This window comes from Callithrix jacchus, chromosome 22, assembly GCF_049354715.1.
Source record: "Callithrix jacchus isolate 240 chromosome 22, calJac240_pri, whole genome shotgun sequence".
Classification (NCBI taxonomy): Eukaryota; Metazoa; Chordata; class Mammalia; order Primates; family Cebidae; genus Callithrix; species Callithrix jacchus.
This window is the reverse complement of record NC_133523.1, coordinates 7,061,704-7,081,551: the sequence shown is the minus strand read 5'-3', so window position 1 is coordinate 7,081,551 and position 19,848 is coordinate 7,061,704. Positions and strand designations below refer to the sequence as shown.

The 19,848-nt window shown below is 51.8% G+C and overlaps 2 protein-coding genes across 24 annotated transcripts in view; one reads left to right on the top strand and one right to left on the bottom strand.

Moving 5' to 3' along the window:
- Positions 1 to 7,928, bottom strand: part of SAXO5 (stabilizer of axonemal microtubules 5) — a 16,587-nt gene extending 8,659 nt beyond the window's left edge. For 6 of the 7 annotated variants that reach the window (XM_054249500.2, XM_054249507.2, XM_054249505.2 and 3 more), the window contains exons 1-4: positions 7,524 to 7,928; positions 6,224 to 6,256; positions 5,846 to 5,978; positions 4,707 to 4,836 (exon numbers count right to left, since the gene is read on the bottom strand). The gene's annotated coding sequence lies outside the window, so the exon portion shown is untranslated. The remainder of the gene's footprint in view (positions 1 to 4,706; positions 4,837 to 5,845; positions 5,979 to 6,223; positions 6,257 to 7,523) is intronic. The other variant, XM_078360387.1, reaches the window with a different exon arrangement.
- Positions 1 to 19,848, top strand: part of PEX11G (peroxisomal biogenesis factor 11 gamma) — a 21,088-nt gene extending 1,240 nt beyond the window's left edge. For 4 of the 17 annotated variants that reach the window (XM_078360391.1, XM_054249508.2, XM_078360389.1 and 1 more), the window contains exons 2-6: positions 7,566 to 7,711; positions 11,623 to 11,811; positions 14,640 to 14,818; positions 17,108 to 17,170; positions 17,972 to 19,848. In XM_078360391.1, coding sequence (XP_078216517.1) covers positions 7,673 to 7,711; positions 11,623 to 11,811; positions 14,640 to 14,818; positions 17,108 to 17,170; positions 17,972 to 18,215 — 714 coding nt within the window. In that variant the 5' untranslated portion in view covers positions 7,566 to 7,672 and the 3' untranslated portion in view covers positions 18,216 to 19,848. Of the gene's footprint in view, positions 1 to 5,785; positions 6,097 to 7,565; positions 7,712 to 8,017; positions 8,105 to 10,513; positions 10,561 to 11,622; positions 11,812 to 14,639; positions 14,819 to 17,107; positions 17,171 to 17,971 lie in introns of those variants that run through there. The other 13 variants (XM_078360393.1, XM_078360394.1, XM_078360397.1 and 10 more) reach the window with 11 other exon arrangements.

The window sequence follows — 19,848 nt, the reverse complement described above, 5'->3', positions numbered from 1 at the left end:
TTTTTTTTTTTTTTTTTTTGAGACAGGGATCTCGCTTTGATGCTCAGGCTGGTCTCAAACTCCTGGGATCAAGCAATCCTTCTGTGTCAGCCTCCCAAAGTGTTGGGATTACAGGTGTGAACCACTGTGCTTGGCCTGGGGAGGTTTTAACTACTGCTTCACAGAAGGCATTGAGGCTCAGGGAGGTGGCCATTTGTTTGAGACTTGAACACAGTGCAGCTCTGATTCTAGAACTTGGGAGAATTAACCACTGCATTCTGCTGTATGTTTGATATGAGATCCCTGTCTTCTAGCCCTAAGTCAGTTATCAAGGCCACGGTTTTCTCCTCCTTCCCCTCTGGGGACCCATTTTTGTTCCTCTGCCCAACTCCAGCCCTGCACCCCAGCCACTGGCCATTTCTGCCACACACTATCTTTCTCTCTTTCTTTCCTTCCTTCTTTTTTTTTTCTTTCTTTTTCTTTTTTTTTTTTTTTTTGAGATGGAGTTTCACTGTTGTTACCCAGACTGGAGTGCAATGGCAAGATCTCGGCTCACCGCAACCTCCGCCTCCTAGTTTCAAGCAATTCTCCTGCCTCAGCCTCCCAAGTAGCTGGGACTACAGGCATGCACCACCATGCCCAGCTAATTTTTGTATTTTTAGTAGAGATGGGGTTTTACCACATGGGTTAGGCTGGACTCAAACTCCTGACTTCAAGTGATCTGCCCACCTTGGCCTCCCAAAGTGCTGGGATTACAGGCGTCAGCCACCGAGCCTGGCCTGTCACGCACTTTCTTACTGGTTTTCCCGTCCTTTGCAAGTGTCCTAGGTTTTGCCTAGGCTTCTCAATCTCTTCCTGTCTTCACACTTTCTGAGAGTCGGCTCTCTCCTTCTCTGACCTTCAGCTTCAGACTCTAAGCCTCCCCCTACCCTCTGCCTCTGCTCAGCCGCCTGGAACCTTCTAGCCTTTGCTTAGATCACAAGGGTCTCCCCTGCTCCCTCTCTGTCTCCCTTGGAGACCAGCATTCCGGGTTCTCAGGATCACCTCCTGCAGAACACCTCCCAGATCACTTCAACCCACAAAATCTGCTTGCCTCTACCTATTTAGAAAACATGAATCAGACAGGCTCGGTAGCTCAGGCTGGTAATCACAGCACTTTGAGAGGCCAAGGTGGGCAGATCACTTGAGGCTGGGAGTTTGAGACCAGTCTGGCAAATATAGTGAAACCCCGTCTCTACTGAAAGTACAAAAATTATTTTTGTATTTTCAAATCGGGCTTGGTGGCAGGCTCCTGTAATCCCAGCTTCTCAGGAGGCTGAGACAGGACAATTGCTTGAACCCAGGAGGTAGAGGTTGCAGTGAGCCAAGATGGGGCCACTGCACTCCTGCTTGGGCGATAGAGCAAAACTCCATTTCAAAAAAAGAAAAAAAAAGCAGCAAGAAAGGCTGAGTGCAGTGGCTCAGACCTGTAATCCCAGTACTTTGAGAGGCTGAAGTGGGAGAACTGCTTGAGCCCAGGAGTTTGAGACCAGCCTAGGCAACACAGTAAGATCCATCTCTACAAAAATTTAAAAATAAGCCAGGTGTGGTGGTGTGTGCCTATAGTCCCAGCTACTTAGGAGGCTAAGGTGGGATGATTTCTTGAACCCAGGAGGTTGAGGCTGTAGTGAGCTGTGACTGCACCACTGCAGTCCAGCCTGGGTGACAGAGTGAGATTCTATCTCGAAAACAACACAAAAGACCAGCTAGGGAGAGAGGCAATTCTATCATTCAGCATCTTTTTTTTTTTTTTTTTTTTTAAGATGGAGTCTCTGTTGCCCAGGTTGGAGTGCAGTGGCACAATCTCAGCTCACTGCAACCTCTGCCTCCTGGGTTCAAGCGATTCTCATGCCTCAGCCTCCTGAGTAGCTGGGACTACAGGAGCCTGCCACCATGCCTGGCTAATTTTTTTGTATTTCTAGTAGAGATGGGGTTTCACTGTGTTAGCCAGAATGGTCTCAATTTCCTGACCTTGTGATCTGCCCACCGCGGCCTCCCAAAGTGCTGGAATTACAGGCGTGAGCCACCACGCCCCACCTCATTATTCAGCATCTTAATCATCTGTATGAAGAAGTCAGAAGAAATGAAGGAAGGAAGGAAAAAAGGAAGGAGGGAGGGAGGGAGAGAAGGAAGGAAGGAAAGAAGGACAATTGTACAAAAATATGTACAATTAAGAATGTTCAGTTGTCAAAAGATAAGGGTCATAGGGAGTTTTGGTGTCTTGTCAATCTAGTTAACATTCGGAACCATTCAGAAGGTGCTGGTAAGAAGCAGCTGTCGCTGGTATCAGCTAGCCGTGGAGGAGGTCCGATTACTCTCACGGCGTGGGCAGTGTTTGTGTTTTGCCTGTGTTCAGACATGACTACAGAGGCGGGCTTGTTTTGTCTTGCTCTGCCATGGTCACAGAGTGGCCTTGTCTGATGCTGGCACCCTGTGAGAGTGTTTATGTCCAGCAGGACATCGGGGCTCAGCTGTGACTGCCAGGCCAGCTCCTAGCAACACCAAGGCCAGCTGTGAACCCAGGCCAGCTCCTGTGTCTGTCTCAAAGGTCATACTCAGAGGGACGCTGGGAGGGTTGGGCTGTCTCTGCAAAGCTCACTGCTCTATCTCTCTTGCCTAGAACAGGGCTCAGCACGGGCTCCAGAGGAGGGATCTGCTTATTCATGCAGCAGCAGGCTTTGCAGCCAGAGGCCTCTTTTCCTCTGCCTATCTGGACCTTGGCTTTGGATTTTTTTTTTAACTTTTTTAGAGATGGGTCTTGCTCTGACGCACAGGCTGAGTGCAAAGGCGCGATCTTGGTTCACTACAGCTTCCACCTCCTGGGTTCAAACAATTCTTCTGCCTCAGCCTCCTGAGTAGCTGGGATTACAGGCACAGGCCACTGCAGCCGGCTTGGTGTGGGTTTTTTTCTGCTGCAGAAAGAGTAACCCCTGGCTGGGCGCAATGGCTCACTCCTGTAATCCTAGCACTTTGGGAGGCTGAGGTGGGGTAGATCCCTGAGGTCAGGAGTTCAAGACCAGCCTGGCCAACATGGTGAAACCCTATCTCTACTAAAAATACAAAAATTAGCCTGGTGGTATGTGCCTGTAATCCCAGCTGCTGGGGAGGCTGAGGCAGGAGAATCGCTTGAACCCGGGAGGTGGAGGTTGCAGTGAGCAGAGATCGTGTCACTGCACTCCAGCCTGGGTGACAGAGACTCTGTCTCAAAAAAAAAAAGTGACCCCAATTGTGGGGGAGGGGAGTGCATAAAGACCCGTGGACCCAAAGTTATTATTTTTGAGTCAGAGTTTCACCATGTTGGCCAGGCTGGTCTTGAACTCCTAACCTCAAGCGATTTGCCTGCCTCAGCCTCCCAAAGTGCTGGGATTATAGGCATGAGTTACCGAGCCCGGCCAGTGGACCCAAATCCTAACAGGGGCAGGTGCTGGCTGGATTTGGGAGTTAAAGAGTCTCTTGGGGCCAGGTGTGATGGCACACAACTGTAATCCCAGTGCTATGGGAAGCTGAGGATTGAGCCCAGGAGTTCGAGGCTGTGGTGCTATGATCAAGCCACCACACTCCAGCCTCAAAATGATAAGGAAAAAAAAAAAGGCCAGGCATGGTGGCTCACGCCTGTAATCCCAGCAGTTAGGGAGGCTGAAGCAGGCAGATCACTTGAGCCCAGGAGTTTGAGACCAGCCTGGCCAATATGGTGAGACCCTGTCTCTACTAAAAACTCCGAAAACTAGTGGGGCTTGGTGGCAAGTGCCTGTAATCCCAGCTGCTTGGAGGCTGAGGCAGGAGAATTGCTTGAACCTGAGAGGTGGAGGTGGCAGTGAGCCGAGATCTCAATCACTGATCTCAATCAAGATCGCCGCTGCACTGCAGCCTGGCAATCACTGAGACTGTGTCTCAAAAAAAAAAAAAAAAAAATCAATCAAACAAACAAACAAACAAAAAAACTGGTTAATATCATTAGTCATTAGGAAAAGGGAAAACAAAAGCACAATGGGTTAGCACTTCACACCCACTACGATGGCTATCGTAATCAAAACGGATGCTGCAAGGACGTGGAGATTTGGAGCCCTTGTACAATGCTGGTGGGTATGAAAATGGTACCGCTGCTGTGGAAACTGTTGGGCAATTCCTCAAAAAGCTCAATACAGCTGGGCGCCGTGGTTCACACTTGCAATCCCAGCACTTTGGGAGGCCGAGGTGGGTGGACCACCTGAGGTCAGGAGTTCAAGACCAGCCTGGCCAACATCGTAAAGCTCTCTACCAAAAATACAAACATTAGCCAGGCTGGGTGGCGGGCACCTGTAATCCCAGCTACTCAGGAGGCTGAGGGAGGAGAATCACTTGAACCTGGGAGGTGGAGATGGAGGTGAGTTGAAATGATGCCATTGCACTCCAGCCTGGGGGACAAGAGCGAGACTTTGTCTCAAAAAAAAAAAAAAGTTAAATATAAAGTTACCATATGACCCAACAATCCTAATTCTAGATATAGACCCAAAGGAAATGAATTTACAGGGACTCCAACCACATATTCACGAATGTTTATAGCTGTTCTTATTCACGATCCCCAAAAGGCAGAAACTGCCCAAATGACCATCAGCTGATGCCTGGATAAACAAAATGCGATCCATCTATACAGCGCAATGTCATTCAGCTGCAAGTAGAATGAAATTCTGATACACGCTGCAACTTACATGAACTTCAACAAACATGCTCAGTGGTGGCTCATGCCTGTAATCCCGGCACTTTGAGAGGCGAAGGCAGGAGGATCCCTTGAGTCCAGGAGGTCGAAATCAGCCTGGTAAACATAGAGAGACCCCACCTCTGCAAAAGAAAAATTTAAAAATTGGCCAGATGTGGTGGTGTGCACCTGTAGTCCCTGGCAATGTGGAGGCTGAGGCAGGAGGATCTCTCACGCCCAGGATTTCAGGCCGCAATAAACTATGAATGCACCACTACATTCCAGTCTGGTGACAGAGCCAGACCCTGTCTCAAAAACAAAAAGCAAAAACCAAAACAACTCATAATGCTTGGTGGCAGAGGCCAACACAAATGGTCACATATTGTATGATTCCATTTATACGAAATATCAAGAAGGCTGTGCACAGTGGCTGGTGCCTGTAATCCCAGCATTTTGGGAGGGTGAGGCAGGTGAATCCTATGAGGTCAAGAGTTCGAGATCAGACTGGCCAACATGGTGAAATCCTATCTCTACTAAAATGCAAAAGTTAGGCTGGGTGTGGTGGCTCCCGCCTGTAATCTCAGCACTTTGGGAGGCTGAGGAGGGTGGATTACCTGAGGTTGGAAGTTCAAGACCAACTCAACCAACATGGAGAAACCCTGTCTCTACTAAAAATACAAAATTAGTCAGGGTGGTGGCGCATGCCTGTAATCCCAGGTACTTGGGAAGCTGAGGCAGAAGAATCGCTTGAACCTGGGAGGTGGAGGTTGCAGTGAGTGGAGATCGCACCATTGAAGTCCAGCCTGGGCAACAAGAGCGAAACTCTGTCTCAAAACAAAAACAAAAATTAGCCCAGTGTGGTGGCACGCACCTGTACTCTTAGCCATTCAGGACGCTGAGTAGAATTGCTTGAACCTGGGAGGCGGAGGCTGTAGTGAGCTAAGATGTAGCCACTGCATTCCAGCCTGGGCGACAGAGTGAAACTCTGTCTAAAAAAAAAAGATATAAAGAAGAGCTAAAAATATAGAGAGACAACAGAGAATGCAGATTAGTGGTTGCCAGGGACTGGGAGGAGGGAAGACTTGAGTAATTGCTTTATGGAAACAGGCTGTAGGGGAGGAAAACTACTTTTCCTCTATTCTTAGATCTTACCTGTGATGGACCCTTGCAATGAAAGAATTAACAAGAGCAGGCATGGTGGTTCATGCCTGTAATCCCAGCACTTTGGAAGGTTGAGGCGGGAGGATCCCTTAAGGCCAAGCTGGACAACATGGAGACTCCATTTCTACAAAAAATAAAAAATAAAATTAGCCAGTTCTGGTGGTGGGTACCTGTGGTCTCAGCTACTCAGGAGGCAGAGGTGGGAGGACTGCTTGATCCCAGCAGTTCAAGGCTGCAGTAAGGTATGATCATGCTGCTGTACTCTTTTTTTGTGGGGAGTTGGTCAAGCTACCGTGGGGCAGAATGTAGCAAGCTCTGAGGATCATCCTAGGTCTTCAGGCCCAAAGAGCACACATGTGTTGGCCTCACCTCTGCAAATTTGGTTCCTCCCAGAGTGAGACCCTGTGTTAAAAAAAAAAAAATTAACAAGGGGAAAACAAATTTATTAGCATGTGTATGCCTTATGTATGCATGGAGATGCCAGAGAAATGAGGTGGTTTATATAGCTTATATAACTCGCTTATATAGCACCTTCCACATAGAACAGCAAATTTTTGGGGAAGTGACATTGAGGCTGGGCATGGTGGCTCACACCTGTAATCCCAGCACTTTGGGAGGCCAAGGTGGGCAGATCACTTGAGGTCAGGAGTTCGAGACCAGCCTGGCCAACATTGTGAAATCTCATCTCTACCAAAATACAAAAATTAGCTGGGCACAGTGGTGCACACCTGTGATCCCAGATACTTGGGAGGCTGAGGCACAAGAATCACTTGAACCAGGGAAGCGGAGGATGCAGTGGGCAGAGATGGCACCACTGCACTCTAGCTTTGGGAACAGAGCAAGACTCTGCCTCAAAAAAAAAAAAAATAAAAGACGTTTCCAGAAAGGGTCTAAAGGTGTCACTGGTGATCAACCTTTGTCCTTCCTGATAGAGAGGAGAGGAGGGCACCTTTGTACATTTAGTTCCTGCTTTGAGGCAAATCAGGAAGAGCAGAGAGCTTTTCCTGTATCAGCTCCATTGATCTCAGCTCAAAATAATCCTATACCAAGGTTGCATATTTCAGAAAGGCATATTCTGGTTTCCTACAGGGGTCTCTTTTCTGGGTGATAAAAATAGTTTGAAACTGGCAAGGGGTGTTGGCTGTACAACATGTGCATGTACTAAATGCCATTGAATTGAGCGTTTTTATTTTTTGAGATGGGAGTCTGGCTCTGCCATCCAGGCTGGAGTGCAATGGCACGATCTCGGTTCACTGCAACCTCCACCTCCCGTTCAAGCGATTCTCCTGCCTCAGACTCCCGAATAGCTGGGATTATAGGTGCCCGCCATCATGCCTGGCAAATTTTTTTGGTATTTTTGTAGAGACGGGGTTTCACCATGTTGGCCAGGCTCTTCTCGAACTCCTGACCTCAGATGATCCACCCACCTCGGCCTCCCAAAGTGTTGGGATTACAAGCGTGAGCCATGGCGCCCGGCCAAGAATTGTGCATTTTTAAATGGTTAATTTCATCTTGTTCGAATTTCACTTCAATAACAGACAAAAACGGATGACAAGTGGTATTGACTTTTTTTTTTTGGATGAAATGATACATGCACATTGCACAAAATTTAACAGCTACAAAATGGCATAAAGGTGAAAATGTAGTATTTCCCCAATACCCCGGTTACCCTTTCTCGAGCAAGTCCAGTTACGATTCTTTTCTATTCTAGAAACATTCCAAGCATTTCCTTAGCGCCGAAAGATGCCTTGTGATACTACAGCAGTCATTCTGCTCACTACAGGCCAGCAGACAGTGCAGAAAAGGTGAAGCACAAAAATGAAACAGGAAAATCTCTCCTTGCACCATTGCCAGCAGGTTAGTGGTTTTGCTTAGAATATTTTTTGAGCGTGTGGGTAGTTGGTTAAACTTAGAAATATCTTTTTTGTGCGTGGGTAGTTGGCCAAGACGCCGTGGGGTAGAATGCAGCAAGCTCCGAGGATCATCCAGGGTATGCAGGCCTGGAGAGCACACATGTGTCGGCCCCACCTCTGCAAACTCTGTCCCTCCCCTGCAGCGGACAAAAAGCCAGTCCGTGGGACAAGGACCGCGGCCGCGCCTGCGCAGAGCGCGCAAGGACTTCCGGGGCGCTCCCGGGACTCCGGCAGGGCCCCGCCCCCTGGCGCGGTGCGGTGTCGTCACGGAGTTGCCATGGCGTCGTTCAGCGGCCTGGCGTCGGCGCTGGAGTCGTACAGGGGCCGGGACCGCCTGGTGAGGCAGGGGCGGATTGGGGCCGGAGGTCCTAGAGTTTGGTCCAAGCTCAGGACGGAGTAACTGAGGCCAGAGAAGGGACGGCATCACCCAGAGTACCCCGTCGCAGTGGCCCCCTCCGTGCTAGGCTCAAACGCGGTGCCCTAGCGTTGGACATTCATTGATTGATTGATTGAGACGGAGTCTTGCCCTGTAGCGCAGGCTGGAGTGCAATAGCGCGATCTCAGCTCACTGCAACCTCCGCCTCCCGGGTTCCAGCGATTCTTCTGCCTCAGCCTCCCGATTAGCTGGGACTGCAGGCGCGTGGCACCTTGGCCGACTAATTTTTTGTATTTTTCGTAGAGACGGGGTTTCACCATGTTAGCCAGGATGGTCTCCATATCCTGACCTCGTGATCTGCCCGCCTTGGCCTCCCAAAGTGTTGGGATTACAGGCGTGAGCCACCATGCTCGACTAGCGTTGGACACTTAGATCATTTCTGCCAACCCAACCTGGCTAGACATTGACACACTGGCCAGATTCCCGTGTTTGGACGTTTTGGATCTGACCAGGCTACTGAAGTCAGTCCCTGTGTCATCCTGAACAATATCATGTTGGGATTTGGGATGTTGCAGGCCCCCCCCCTCAGTGGCTGGACATTCATTTCCAACCAGATCCCCTATAGTTGGGCATTTAGGTTGTTTCAGCCAACCTAGACCAAAAAACCCACCATTGCCAGGCCCCTGCCATGCCTGAGCAGTGATGGGTTCCAACAAAATCCCTTGTAGTTGGTCATGGCAGATCGTTTCTGCCAACCCAGCCTGGATGGATGTTTACATACCAGCCAGATTCCCATTCCCATGTTTGGACATTTAGGATCTGACCAGGCCACTGTAGTTGGTCCCTGGGTTGTCCCAAACAATCTCATGTGGGGATTTAGGATATTGTCAGGCTTTCCCTATGGCTGGACAGTTTTTGTTTTTTGAGATGAACTCTCACTCTTGTCCCCCAGGCTGGAGTGCAATAATGGCGTGATCTTGGCTCATTGCAACTTCCGCCTCCCGGTTCAAGTGATTCTCCTGCCTTAGACTCCCCAGTAGCTTGGATTACAGGTGGTTTACACCATGCCTGGCTAATTTTTATATTGGTAGTAGAGATGGGGGTTTCATCATGTGGGCCAGGCTGGTCTTGAACTCCTGACCTCAGGTGGTCCACCTGCCTTGGCCTCCCAAAGTGCTGGGATTACAGGCATTACAGGCGTGAGCTGCCATGCCTGGCTGGCTGAACAGTTTTAAGTTTCAATCAAGTCTCATATGACTGGGCGTTTAGGTTATGCCATTCATGCCCCTGAGTTTGGACTCTTAGCTTGTCCCCACCAGTCTCTTATAGATAGACATTTAGGTTGTACCAGGGGGTGTACTGGTGGCTAGACATTTAGATTCTATTAAAATGTCTTATGATTGGGGGGTTTTAACAAATCCCCCCCAAGTTGGACATTCAAGTTGCAGTGTTTGCCATTATAATGGGGCTGGAAAGGAATTACAAGTGAAAATAATAAAGGAACAAGCAATTTCCGAAAAGCAGGTAAACTAAAGATAAAAGGGAGGCTGGGAGCAGGGGCTCATGCATCTAATCCTAGCACTTTGGTAGGCTAAGGTGGGTGGATTGCCTGAGCTCAGGAGTTTGAGACCAGCCTGGGTAATGTGAAACCCCGTCTCTACTAAAATACAAAAAATCAGTTGGGCATGGTGGCGTGAGCCTGTAGTCCTAGCTACTCAGGAGGCTGAGGCATGAGAATTGCTTGAACCTGGGAGGCAAAGCAGTGAGCTGAGATCATGCCCTTGCACTCCAGCCTGGGCAAGACTTTGTCTCCAATGTATATGTATTGTATATGTATATGTATATGTATATGTATTGTATATGTATATGTATATGCATGTATGTATATGTATGTATGTATATGTATATGTATATGTATATGTATATATGTATATGTATGTATATGTATATATGTATATGTATGTGTATATGTATGTATATGTATATATGTATATGTATATGTATATATGTACATGTATGTATATATTTATATGTATATGTATATATACATATACATATATGGTGGAGATGACCTAGTTCACATGGCTCCAAATCACCTACTGAGTGGGTTCTTTCTCTCTAAAGTAATTCGAGCAAATTATCCTGTTGTTCATTGGGTTGAGGGCTGATCACCTGTGCCTAGCAGCCAACACAGCCAAAGGCTTTGGTCCAGGCAGGCAGATGTAAATATACACTTTAGCTGCAGCTTCCTGCCACCTGGGGAAAGAAGGACCTGGGAGGTGGGAAGTAAGGAGTTTTGTTTTCTTTGTTCCTGTTGCATCTGTTCCCAATGCCCTTCAATTACATGAGCAGGCACTCTGTTCCCCACAGTGTCTTCGGACAGTGATGTCATGTTTCTTCATATGTCCCGCCTACAAGTAAGTTTTTAAGCTTTCAGCTTTTTTTTTTTTTGAGACAGGGACTCACTCTGTTGCTCAGGCTAGAGTGCAGTAGTGCGATTATAGCTTGCTACAGTCTGGAGCTCCTGGGTTCAAGTGATCCTCCAGCATCAGCCTCCCAAATGGCCATGATGCCCTGTTAATTTTAAAAAAAGTTTGGTAAGCCGGGCGTGGTGGCCCATGCCTGTAATCCCGGCACTTTGGGAGGTTGAGGTGGGTGGATCATGAAGTCAGGAGTTCAAGACCAGCCTGACCAACATGGTGAAACACGTCTCTACTAAAAATACAAAAATTAGCTGGATGTGGTGGTATGCACCTGTATTCCCAGCTACTCTGGAGGCTGAGGCAGGAGAATGAATTGCTTGAACCTGGCAGGTGGAAGTTGCAGTGAGCTGAGATCGCACCACTGCACTCCAGCCTGGGTGACAGAATGAGACTCTGCCTCAAAACAAACAAACAAAAAAAAAAGTTTGGTAGAGACAGGGTCTTGCTATGTTGCCCAGGTTGGTCTCAAACTCCCTGGTCTCAAGCTCACCTCCAACTGCTGAGGTTACAGGTGTGACCGACAATGCCCCACCTAAACTTTCAGCTTTTATTGTAAGTTTGTAGATTTAGAATCTTCCACACCCTCAGGTCAGGCATGGTGACTCATGCCTATAATCCCAGCATTTTGGGAGGCCAAGGCGGGTGGATCTCTTGAGGTCATGAGTTCTAGACCAGCTTGGCCAACATGGCAAAACCCTGTCTCTACTAAAAATACAAAAATTAGCCTGGCGTGTGGCACACTCCTGTAATCCCAGCTACTTGAGAGGCTGAGGCACAAGAATCGCTTGAACACAGGAGGTGGAGGGGCTGCAGTGAGCTGAGATCATGCCACTGCACTCCAGCCTGGGCGATAGAGCGAGATTATCTCACAAAAAAAAAAAAAAAAAAGAATCTTCCACACTCTTAATTGATTGGGTCCCGGGCCCAGGTGGGAGGTGATTCAGCTCAGGTCTGCTGAGCAGGAGGGGCATGCTAACTGCTTCTGGTTTCCCACAGATCCGAGTGCTGGGATACTGCTGCCAGCTGGTTGGTGGGGTCCTGGTTGAGCAGTGTCCCACCAGGTCTGAAGTGGGGACCCGGCTCTTGGTGGTGTCCACCCAGCTCAGCCACTGCAGGACTATCTTGCGACTGTTTGATGACCTGGCCATGTTTGTCTACACTAAGCAGTACGGCCTGGGGGCACAGGTACCAGGGTTTGTGGGGCTGTAGAGAGTGGGGTGCAGACCTCAGTGGAAATTTAAAAAAATTTTTTTCGAGACAGGGTCTTGCTCTCTTGTCCAGGCTGGAGTTCAGTGGAGTGATCATAGCTCGCTGCAGCCTTGAACTCCTGGGCTCAAGTGGTCCTCCTGCCTTAGCCTCCCTGAGTGCTGGGATTACAGGCATGAGCCACCGTGAGCGTTTTATAGTCTTGTCCCAAAATGCTCCCTGCGTGGGTAGTTTATTACTTTTTGTAATTTCACTTTCTTACTTGAGAGGATCAGATGTCCTTGTTTTGATTTAAAATTTTTAAAAATAGCAAACACGTTCACACGTTCCAAAGGGGGATATAATTTTAAAAAACTCCCTCCTTCCTGATCTTCCAGGCCTCCAGTTTTTCCTCACAGAGGCAGCCACTGTGGTCAGCTTCTTTTTTTGGAGACAAGGTGTCACTCTGTGACTTAGGCTCGAGTGCAGTGGCATGATCTCGGCTCACTGCGACCTCCACCTCTGGGGTACAAGTGATTCTCTTGCCTCAGCCCCTCATGTAGCTGGGAATACAGGCAGTCCCCACCATGCCTGGCTAATTTTTGTATCTTTAGTAGAGACAAGGTTTTGCCATGTTGGCCAGGCTGGTCTCGAACTACTGACCTCAAGTGATCCACCTGCCTCAGCTCCCACAGTGCTGGGATGACAGGTGTGAGCCACCGCACCAGGCGATCATTTCTTACCAGTCTAAAAAAGAGCTCCTTTCTCAGGACCACACAGTGCTCTGCTCGGCAGATCCTGATTTATTTAACCTGTCTCCAGTTGACACACAGGGGCATGATTTCTGAGGTTCTGCTATTGTGACAGTGCTGCAGAGAGTAGCCTTGTCCCTGCGGCATCCCGCAAGCATGCCAGCCTAGCTAAAGGGCCATCTTGCCCCCCAGGGGATGATCTCAGAGGCTGCATGGACCAGCCTCTCAGCGTCTTGCCCCTCCCTGGGCTACTCTGTTCTCTCGGTCCTCCCAGGGATCACCCCTCTGAGGCACTTACTACTCAGATGCTTTCCACCCCAAACCCCCAGCCCTACCCCATTCAGCGCCACATGTCCTTGGCCTGATCGTCCCACATCACGAGTGTTGCTCTTGGCCGCCTTCCTATTTTGCCACCTATGGCATCCTCCTCCTCCAAGTCTAGTGACTCCCGGAGACTCCTCCCTCCTCTATCCCCTCAGTGGAAGAGCCCTCAAGCAAGGGGTGGGGGCCCTGCACCACAAGTATCCCTTGGCCAGAACAAAAGCCCCTTTTGTTGGGTTCCAGGTTTATATGTCTGTGTCCCTCCTCTGCCCCTCCCCAGAGTCTAGCCTGGACCCTCTGCTTCTCAGGAAACCTGGGTGGAATGAGCACATTGGGGCGGAGTCTGCCATCCTCAGAGAGGTGGGAAATGTGCCAGCCAGATGAGGGAAGCTGGAGTGAGGTTCGGAGCCCGGAGGGAGGCAGGATCATGACTGGCCAGAAAGAAGAGGAATCAAGAAGGAAGCACCAGGCCGGGCGCGGTGGCTCAAGCCTGTAATCCCAGCACTTTGGGAGGCCGAGGCGGGTGGATCATGAGGTCAAGAGATCGAGACCATCCTGGTCAACATGGTGAAACCCCGTCTCTACTAAAAATACAAAAAATTAGCTGGGCAAGGTGGCACGTGCCTGTAATCCCAGCTACTCAGGAGGCTGAGGCAGGAGAATTGCCTGAACCCAGGAGGCGGAGGTTGCGATGAGCTGAGATGGCACCATTGCACTCCAGCCTGGGTAACAAAAACTCCATCTCAAAAAAAAAAAAGCAGCAGTGGGGCGGGGAGGAGCTTCCTGGGAAGTCTAGAGGAGGGAAAGGGTGTGGCAGGCAACAAGGACCGTAAGGGTAGAGGGGGTGAGGTCCCCAGTCAGCAGCAGAGCTCCAGTCCCAGAAACCAGGCCTCAGTGCTGTGTACCTATAGTCTCTACTGGTCCTGCCTCCCTGGCTCTAGGCGGTTGTTAAGAACTTGGGGCAGAGGGTATGGGTGCCATGCAGGACCAAGAGCCTGCATGTGCATTGTAATTCAAGGTCCTGGAGGACCATCCCTGCTGGAACTGGGGCCAGTGACTTTCCCTGAGAGCCTCTGTGTAGCCGTCTGTATCATGGGATGGTAACTCGCTTGGGGTTGAGGGAGGCGATGCGAGCCTTTCAGCTCTGTGCCTGTCTTGTGGTCAGCACTGGGTGTGCGCTGGCCCACAGATTGGCATACTGTCTCAGCCTGTCAGGGTTCCCTGTGAGCCACCTCTCATGCTCCCTGCCTAAAGTCTGGCATCAGAGTTCCTCGCCCATGCAGGAACTGAAAGCCTTTGGGGAAGAAGGCTCGCCCATGCAGGAACTGAAAGCCTTTGGGGAGGAAGTCTCTGATGCAGGGCTCCCAACTTGGCTGATCATGGGAATCCCCTGGGAACGTGAGAATTCCTGGTCCTGGGGCCTGCCCCAGGCTGAGTGACACAGAATCCTCATGGCTGGCATCGGGCATGGGGTTTTGGAAGCTCCGCAGAGGACCGCACTGCACAGCTGAGTTGAGACCCTCCCTCCAAGGGGCACGGAACACTGTGCTGCTGAGATGCAGGAATCAGGCCTGTGCGGGGACCCTAGCCCCAGAGCCTTTCTCCTGCGGGCAGGCCACAGACAGCCTGCTGGGCCGGGATGCTGCCCAGGGTCCGGGGTCAGGAAACAGTTCACTGCTACCTGGCATGGCTACAGTGTTAAAATGGGCAGTGGGTAAGTCTGACCCCAGGCCCCCTCTGCTTCTGGTCCTACAGGAGGAGGATGCCTTTGTCCGCTGGGTGTCCGTCCTAGGGAACCTGGCTGACCAGCTCTACTACCCCTGTGAGCACGTTGCCTGGGCAGCTGAGACCCGGGTCCTCCACGTGGACTCTTCCCAGTGGTGGACGCTGAGCACAGCCTTATGGGCCCTCTCTCTGCTCCTGGGGGTTGCCAGGTAAGTGGCATGGGCCAGAAGGGAGCACCCAAGGTCCCTGAGCGGCCCCAGGAACAGCACTGGCTTCAGACTGAGAGGTCCTTGCTTCTTAGAGTTTTCCTTGGAGTTTTTGTTGTTTCTTCCTTCTGTTGGTATATTTGTTTTGAATAACTGCTGGAACGAATTACCATAACTAGTGCTGAGCCAGAGAAACTTACTATCTTAGGATTCTGAAGGTCAGAACCCTCCTGGGCTAGTGTCAGCAGGGGCTGGTGCCTTCTGGAGGCCCCAGGGGAGGTCTTGGATTTTCCATCTTCTAGAGGCCACCTGCATTCCTTGATTCATGGTCCCTTCCTTCCTCTTCCAAGCATGACCTCTGGGCCATGCCTCTCAGGGTCACACCTCCTTTCCCATTCTCATTCTCCTTCCTCCCTCCTATAAGGACCTTGTGATGACATCCGGACCACCTGGATGATCCAGGGTAATACTTCTGAGGATCCTTAGCATAGGTCTGGTGTGGTGGCTCACGCCTGTAATCCCAGCACTTTGGGAGGCCAAGGCCGGCAGATCATTTGAGCCCAGGAGTTTGAGAACAGCTTGGCCAACATGGCGAAACCCTGTCTCTACTAAAAATACAAAAAGTAGCTGGGCTTGTTGGCAGAAACTGACTGAGGCAGAAGGATTGCTTGAATCTGGGGAGGCGGAGGTTGCAGTGAGCCAAGATCACGCCACTGCACTCCAGCCTGGGCAATATGCAGAGTCCCCACATACCCCCATCCCCACATGCACGGCCTCCCCCACTTCTGGCATCATCCCCATGGTGCACTGGTTACAACTGATGACTCTCCAGGGACCCATCGTCACCCCAGTGCATAGCTCTGTTATGGTTCACGCTTGGTTCTGGGCATCCTATGGGTTTGGGCATTGACATGTGTCCACACCTGCAGTATCAAATGGAATTTCATGCCCGTCAAAGCTGTGCTCCGCCTGCTGCAGCATTCTTGTTTAGGGCACGTGGTTTCCCATCATTTCTCTGGTTTGGGGTGAGCACAGGGAATGGGTGGGAGCATTCCATGTGCGCTTATCATGACCAGACGTCTGTCCTAAGGCCCAGGGCTGCCAGAGCATCAGCTGGGAGGTTGCTCAATGGAGATTAAGGTTCCAGTGCCCAGGGCTTCCGATTCTCTTTCTTGAGACAGTCTTCTTCTGTCACCCCGGCTGGAGTGCAGCGGTGCAGTCTCAGCTCACTGTAACCTCTGCCCCCGGGGTTCAAGCGATTCTCCTGCCTCAGCCTCCTGAGTAGCTGGGATTAAAGGCATCTGCTGCCATGCCCAGCTAAGTTTTGTATTTTTAGTAGAGATGCAGTTTCACCATGTTGGCTAGGTTGGTTTTGAACTCCTGACCTCAGGTGACCTGCCTGCCCCGGCCTCCCAAAGTGCCAGGATTACAGATGTGAGCCACTGTGCCTGGCTGAGCTTCTGATTCTGTGGGTCTGGGGAGGCCAGGAATCGGTGTTTTGCCCCAGTACCCCAGGAGGTACCCACCTGCTGTACCACTGGCACTACCCTGTGTCCTGCACCCTGGGTACAGGGTGGCCGGAGATGTGACCAGGCCCTGGCCATTCTGGTCAGTAGGTCACAGTCACAGCCCAGCACATCCCATGGCCGAGGCTGGAGAGTGCAGGTGGCTGGTGGAAAGGGCCGGGTGGGTGCCATGCACGGCCGCAGAGTCCCCTGGGAGCACAGAGGCTGCCCACCAGGTAGCCCCTTCCTCAGCCTGCAGATGGCAGCCTTGGGGGCCCAAGGGGTCATCCACACAGGTCTAGCCAGTGTCCAGGGTATGCGTGCAGGGGTATCAGTGCTGTCATGGCACTGATCTGGGCCTTTACACACAGAGCAGACCAGGCAGCCCAGGCCCAGAGGGGAAACAACGTCCCCAGGCCTGTCCAACTGTAGGCCCCTTGCATCCTCTTCTGTCTAGGACTCTGTGCGGGGCTGTGAACACCTCACAGGGCTTATGTTCCTTTGAGCACTTGCCAGTGGTTTGCAGAGGCTGGGCCGGGCCCTGGATGCCATGTCAGCAGTGTAGGATGTTCCTGAATGTGATGCAGATGTCCCCGGCAGGACTGGGCTGTGTTAGGGATGAGTCCCAGGGAATCAGGCACAGGCGTGGGACTGAGGGGCAGGGAGAGGGCAGGCCACTTATCTGAGATGTGGCCCTTGTCCCAGACTGTTATGTCCGGGGCCAGTGTTGTGGAGCTAACCCTCCTGCTCCCCCGGGGGCGTCCTCCCTCTGGCTCTGGTGCTGCAGGTCCCTGTGGGTGCTGCTGAAGCTGAGACAGAGGCTGCGGAGCCCCACAGCGCCCTTCACCAGGTAGGAGCCCGCGGTCACCCAGCAGGAAGGCCCACTCCCTCAGCAGGCGTGGGATCCTGGCTCAGAGTTACCCCCGTGCAGGCCCATACTGAGGTCTGTTGTTCACAGGTCATGGGGGTCTCACCTCAGCCTCCAGTGGGTAGTGGTACATTTTACAGATGGGGAAACTGAGGCTTGCTTGAGCGAGGACTCCAGGGCTGAGCCTTCATGGCTGCTCGCTCAGCTGGAGAGAATGGTCAATTTCCTGAGGGTTATGGCCATTATCACTGTTGCTTTTTCTTTTTTGAGACAGGGTCTTGCTCAGTTGCCCAGGCTGGAGCACAGTGGTGCGATCTCAGCTCACTGCAACCTCTGCCTTCTGGGCTCAACTGATCCTCCTGCCTCAGCTTCCCGAGTAGCTGGGATTACAAGCATGCGCCATCATGCCCAGCTGATTTTGTATTTATTGCTCCTGGGGTTCCCCCGTCCCTCCACACCTCCCAAAGTGCATTTGTGCTTTTTGTTTTTATACGTGACCCCATCTCCAGGTGTTCAGGAGGACTGAGGTGCAGATTTGAGGACTGGGTCCCTGCCCTGTTGATGCTTGGTTTGGGAGGTGGTGATGGGGACTCAGTCTCTGTGGAGGGTTGGGGAGGCCACCTCGGCCCTGCCAGCTCCTCCCACTGGCAGGCAGGGGCTGTGGCCACTCACTTCCCCACCAGAGACTCAGGGCTGCCCGGGCCACACAGGGCATGTGGGGGCTTGGGAAGGGCAGGCGGGCAGGTGTGAGCATGAGTGTAAGCTGCTCCTTTCTGCCCACAGCCCACTAGCCCGGGGCAAGCGGAGGGCCATGGAGGCGCAGATGCAGTCGGAGATGCTGTCGCTTCTCAGCAACCTGGCTGACCTGGCGAATGCCGTGCACTGGCTGCCCCGGGGTGTGCTGTGGGCCGGCCGCTTCCCGCTGTGGCTGGTGGGCCTCTTGGGCACCATCTCCTCACTCCTCAGCATATACCAGGCGGTCCGGGCTGGTGGCCAGGCCGAGCTGCCACCCCCTGACACTGCCTGAAGAGCACAGGGGACACAGCTAGAGCCCATGGAGGGCCCCTTTCTGCAAAGCAGAAGACGCCGGGACGGGCTAGGGCTGTACGGCTGCCTGTGGCGAAACCCATAGGCAAGGTGGGAGGAAGGACTGATTCAAGGTCCCCCCCAGGGCTACCGAGCCGGACAGTTTTCAGCCACGGAAGCCTTCAGCAGCACCTCCCACTCACCAGCTGGAGTCTTATATCCAAATAAAGGCGAACCAGAGGAAGCCCGTCTTGCCTTGGAAAGCTGGAATGGAAATCAGTTAAATGTTGTGGTGCTGGTGCCTGGCCAAGGGGTGAAGGATATTACACTGGTGGCTTCTGGCCCCTTACCCTCCACAGGACGGAGCCACAGTTGGAAACCACACTTCCCCAGCCTGCCTTCAGGAATGCTCTTGGCCTGGTGGGTCCCCTCCATCTCTGAGTAAGTGTTGCCCACAGACCCCAAGTGGCCTTGAGCCATAGAGGGCTGTTCTCTACTCCCCACAGACCTGGGCACACAGGCCAGAGGTGCCACCTCCTATCAGGCCACCTTAGGGTGTGGCTTCACACCACTGTGCTGCAGACCCGGAGTGTTTTCAGGGCCCCAGGCTGAGACTGAGCAACACACACTGGCATCACTAAAGACACTTGGGGTTCCCACCTCAGCCAGCGTGTGGTGGGATGGGGCAAGGGCACCTCTTAGTCTCTGGCAGGCGCTGGGGCACAGCATGGCCCAGGAACACGGCAGGCAGTGTGTGTGTCCTGGGGCATCATGCGGTATCAGCTGCGCTTTTTCATCTTTCTGATACCAGATCTCACTGTCACCCAGGCTGGAGCGCACTGGTACAATCATAGCTTCACTGTAGCCTCGAACTACTGGGCTCAAGGGATCCTCCTACCTTAGCCTCCCAAATAGCAGGAACTGCAGGCATGTATCATCATGCTCAGATAATTTTTAAGTTTTTTTTGTAGAGACAGGGTCTCGCCATATTGCCCAGGCTGGTCTTGAATTCCTGGCCTCAAGCGACGTGCCTGCCTCGGCCTCCCGGAGTACAGCTGTGCTTTGTTTTGTTTTTACACGGAAGACACTAGGTGGCTATGAGCAGCTGGCAGGCCAGGGACTGCTCAGGGTCGCACAGGTGCAGGAGACCCCATCTGTGGACAGAAGGAGAGTCCTTCTGTCTAGGACTCATGAGTGGGAGAGACTTGGTGGGTTTCCCTCTTCTCTCCCTTGTGGGGGATGCAGGCCCATCCTGGCCCTCAGCAGGGGCCTCCTTCTCAGCTCCTAGTGGCACCCGCATAATTAGGGCATCGCATTACCTACTGGGAGACTCAATTACCTACCAGCTCATACCTGTGGGGCCCTTGGAGTGGCGCCTCTGTATGGGGAAGTCACGTGAACACCTGATGACAAGTGCCAGGAGGAAAAGCAAGCCACCTTCAGGGATGGAGCCTGGACTGGGAAGGCCTTGGATACTGACCGTGGAGTCCAGACATGAAGCAGACAGGATGGATGTTTCCAGAAAGGGAGGCCACTCCCACTCTCTGAGCTGGTCCAGTGGCTCTTTGTGTGCTTGTGTGTTTAAACAGTTTTATTGAAATATAATTCATGTATCATACAATTTATTCACAAAA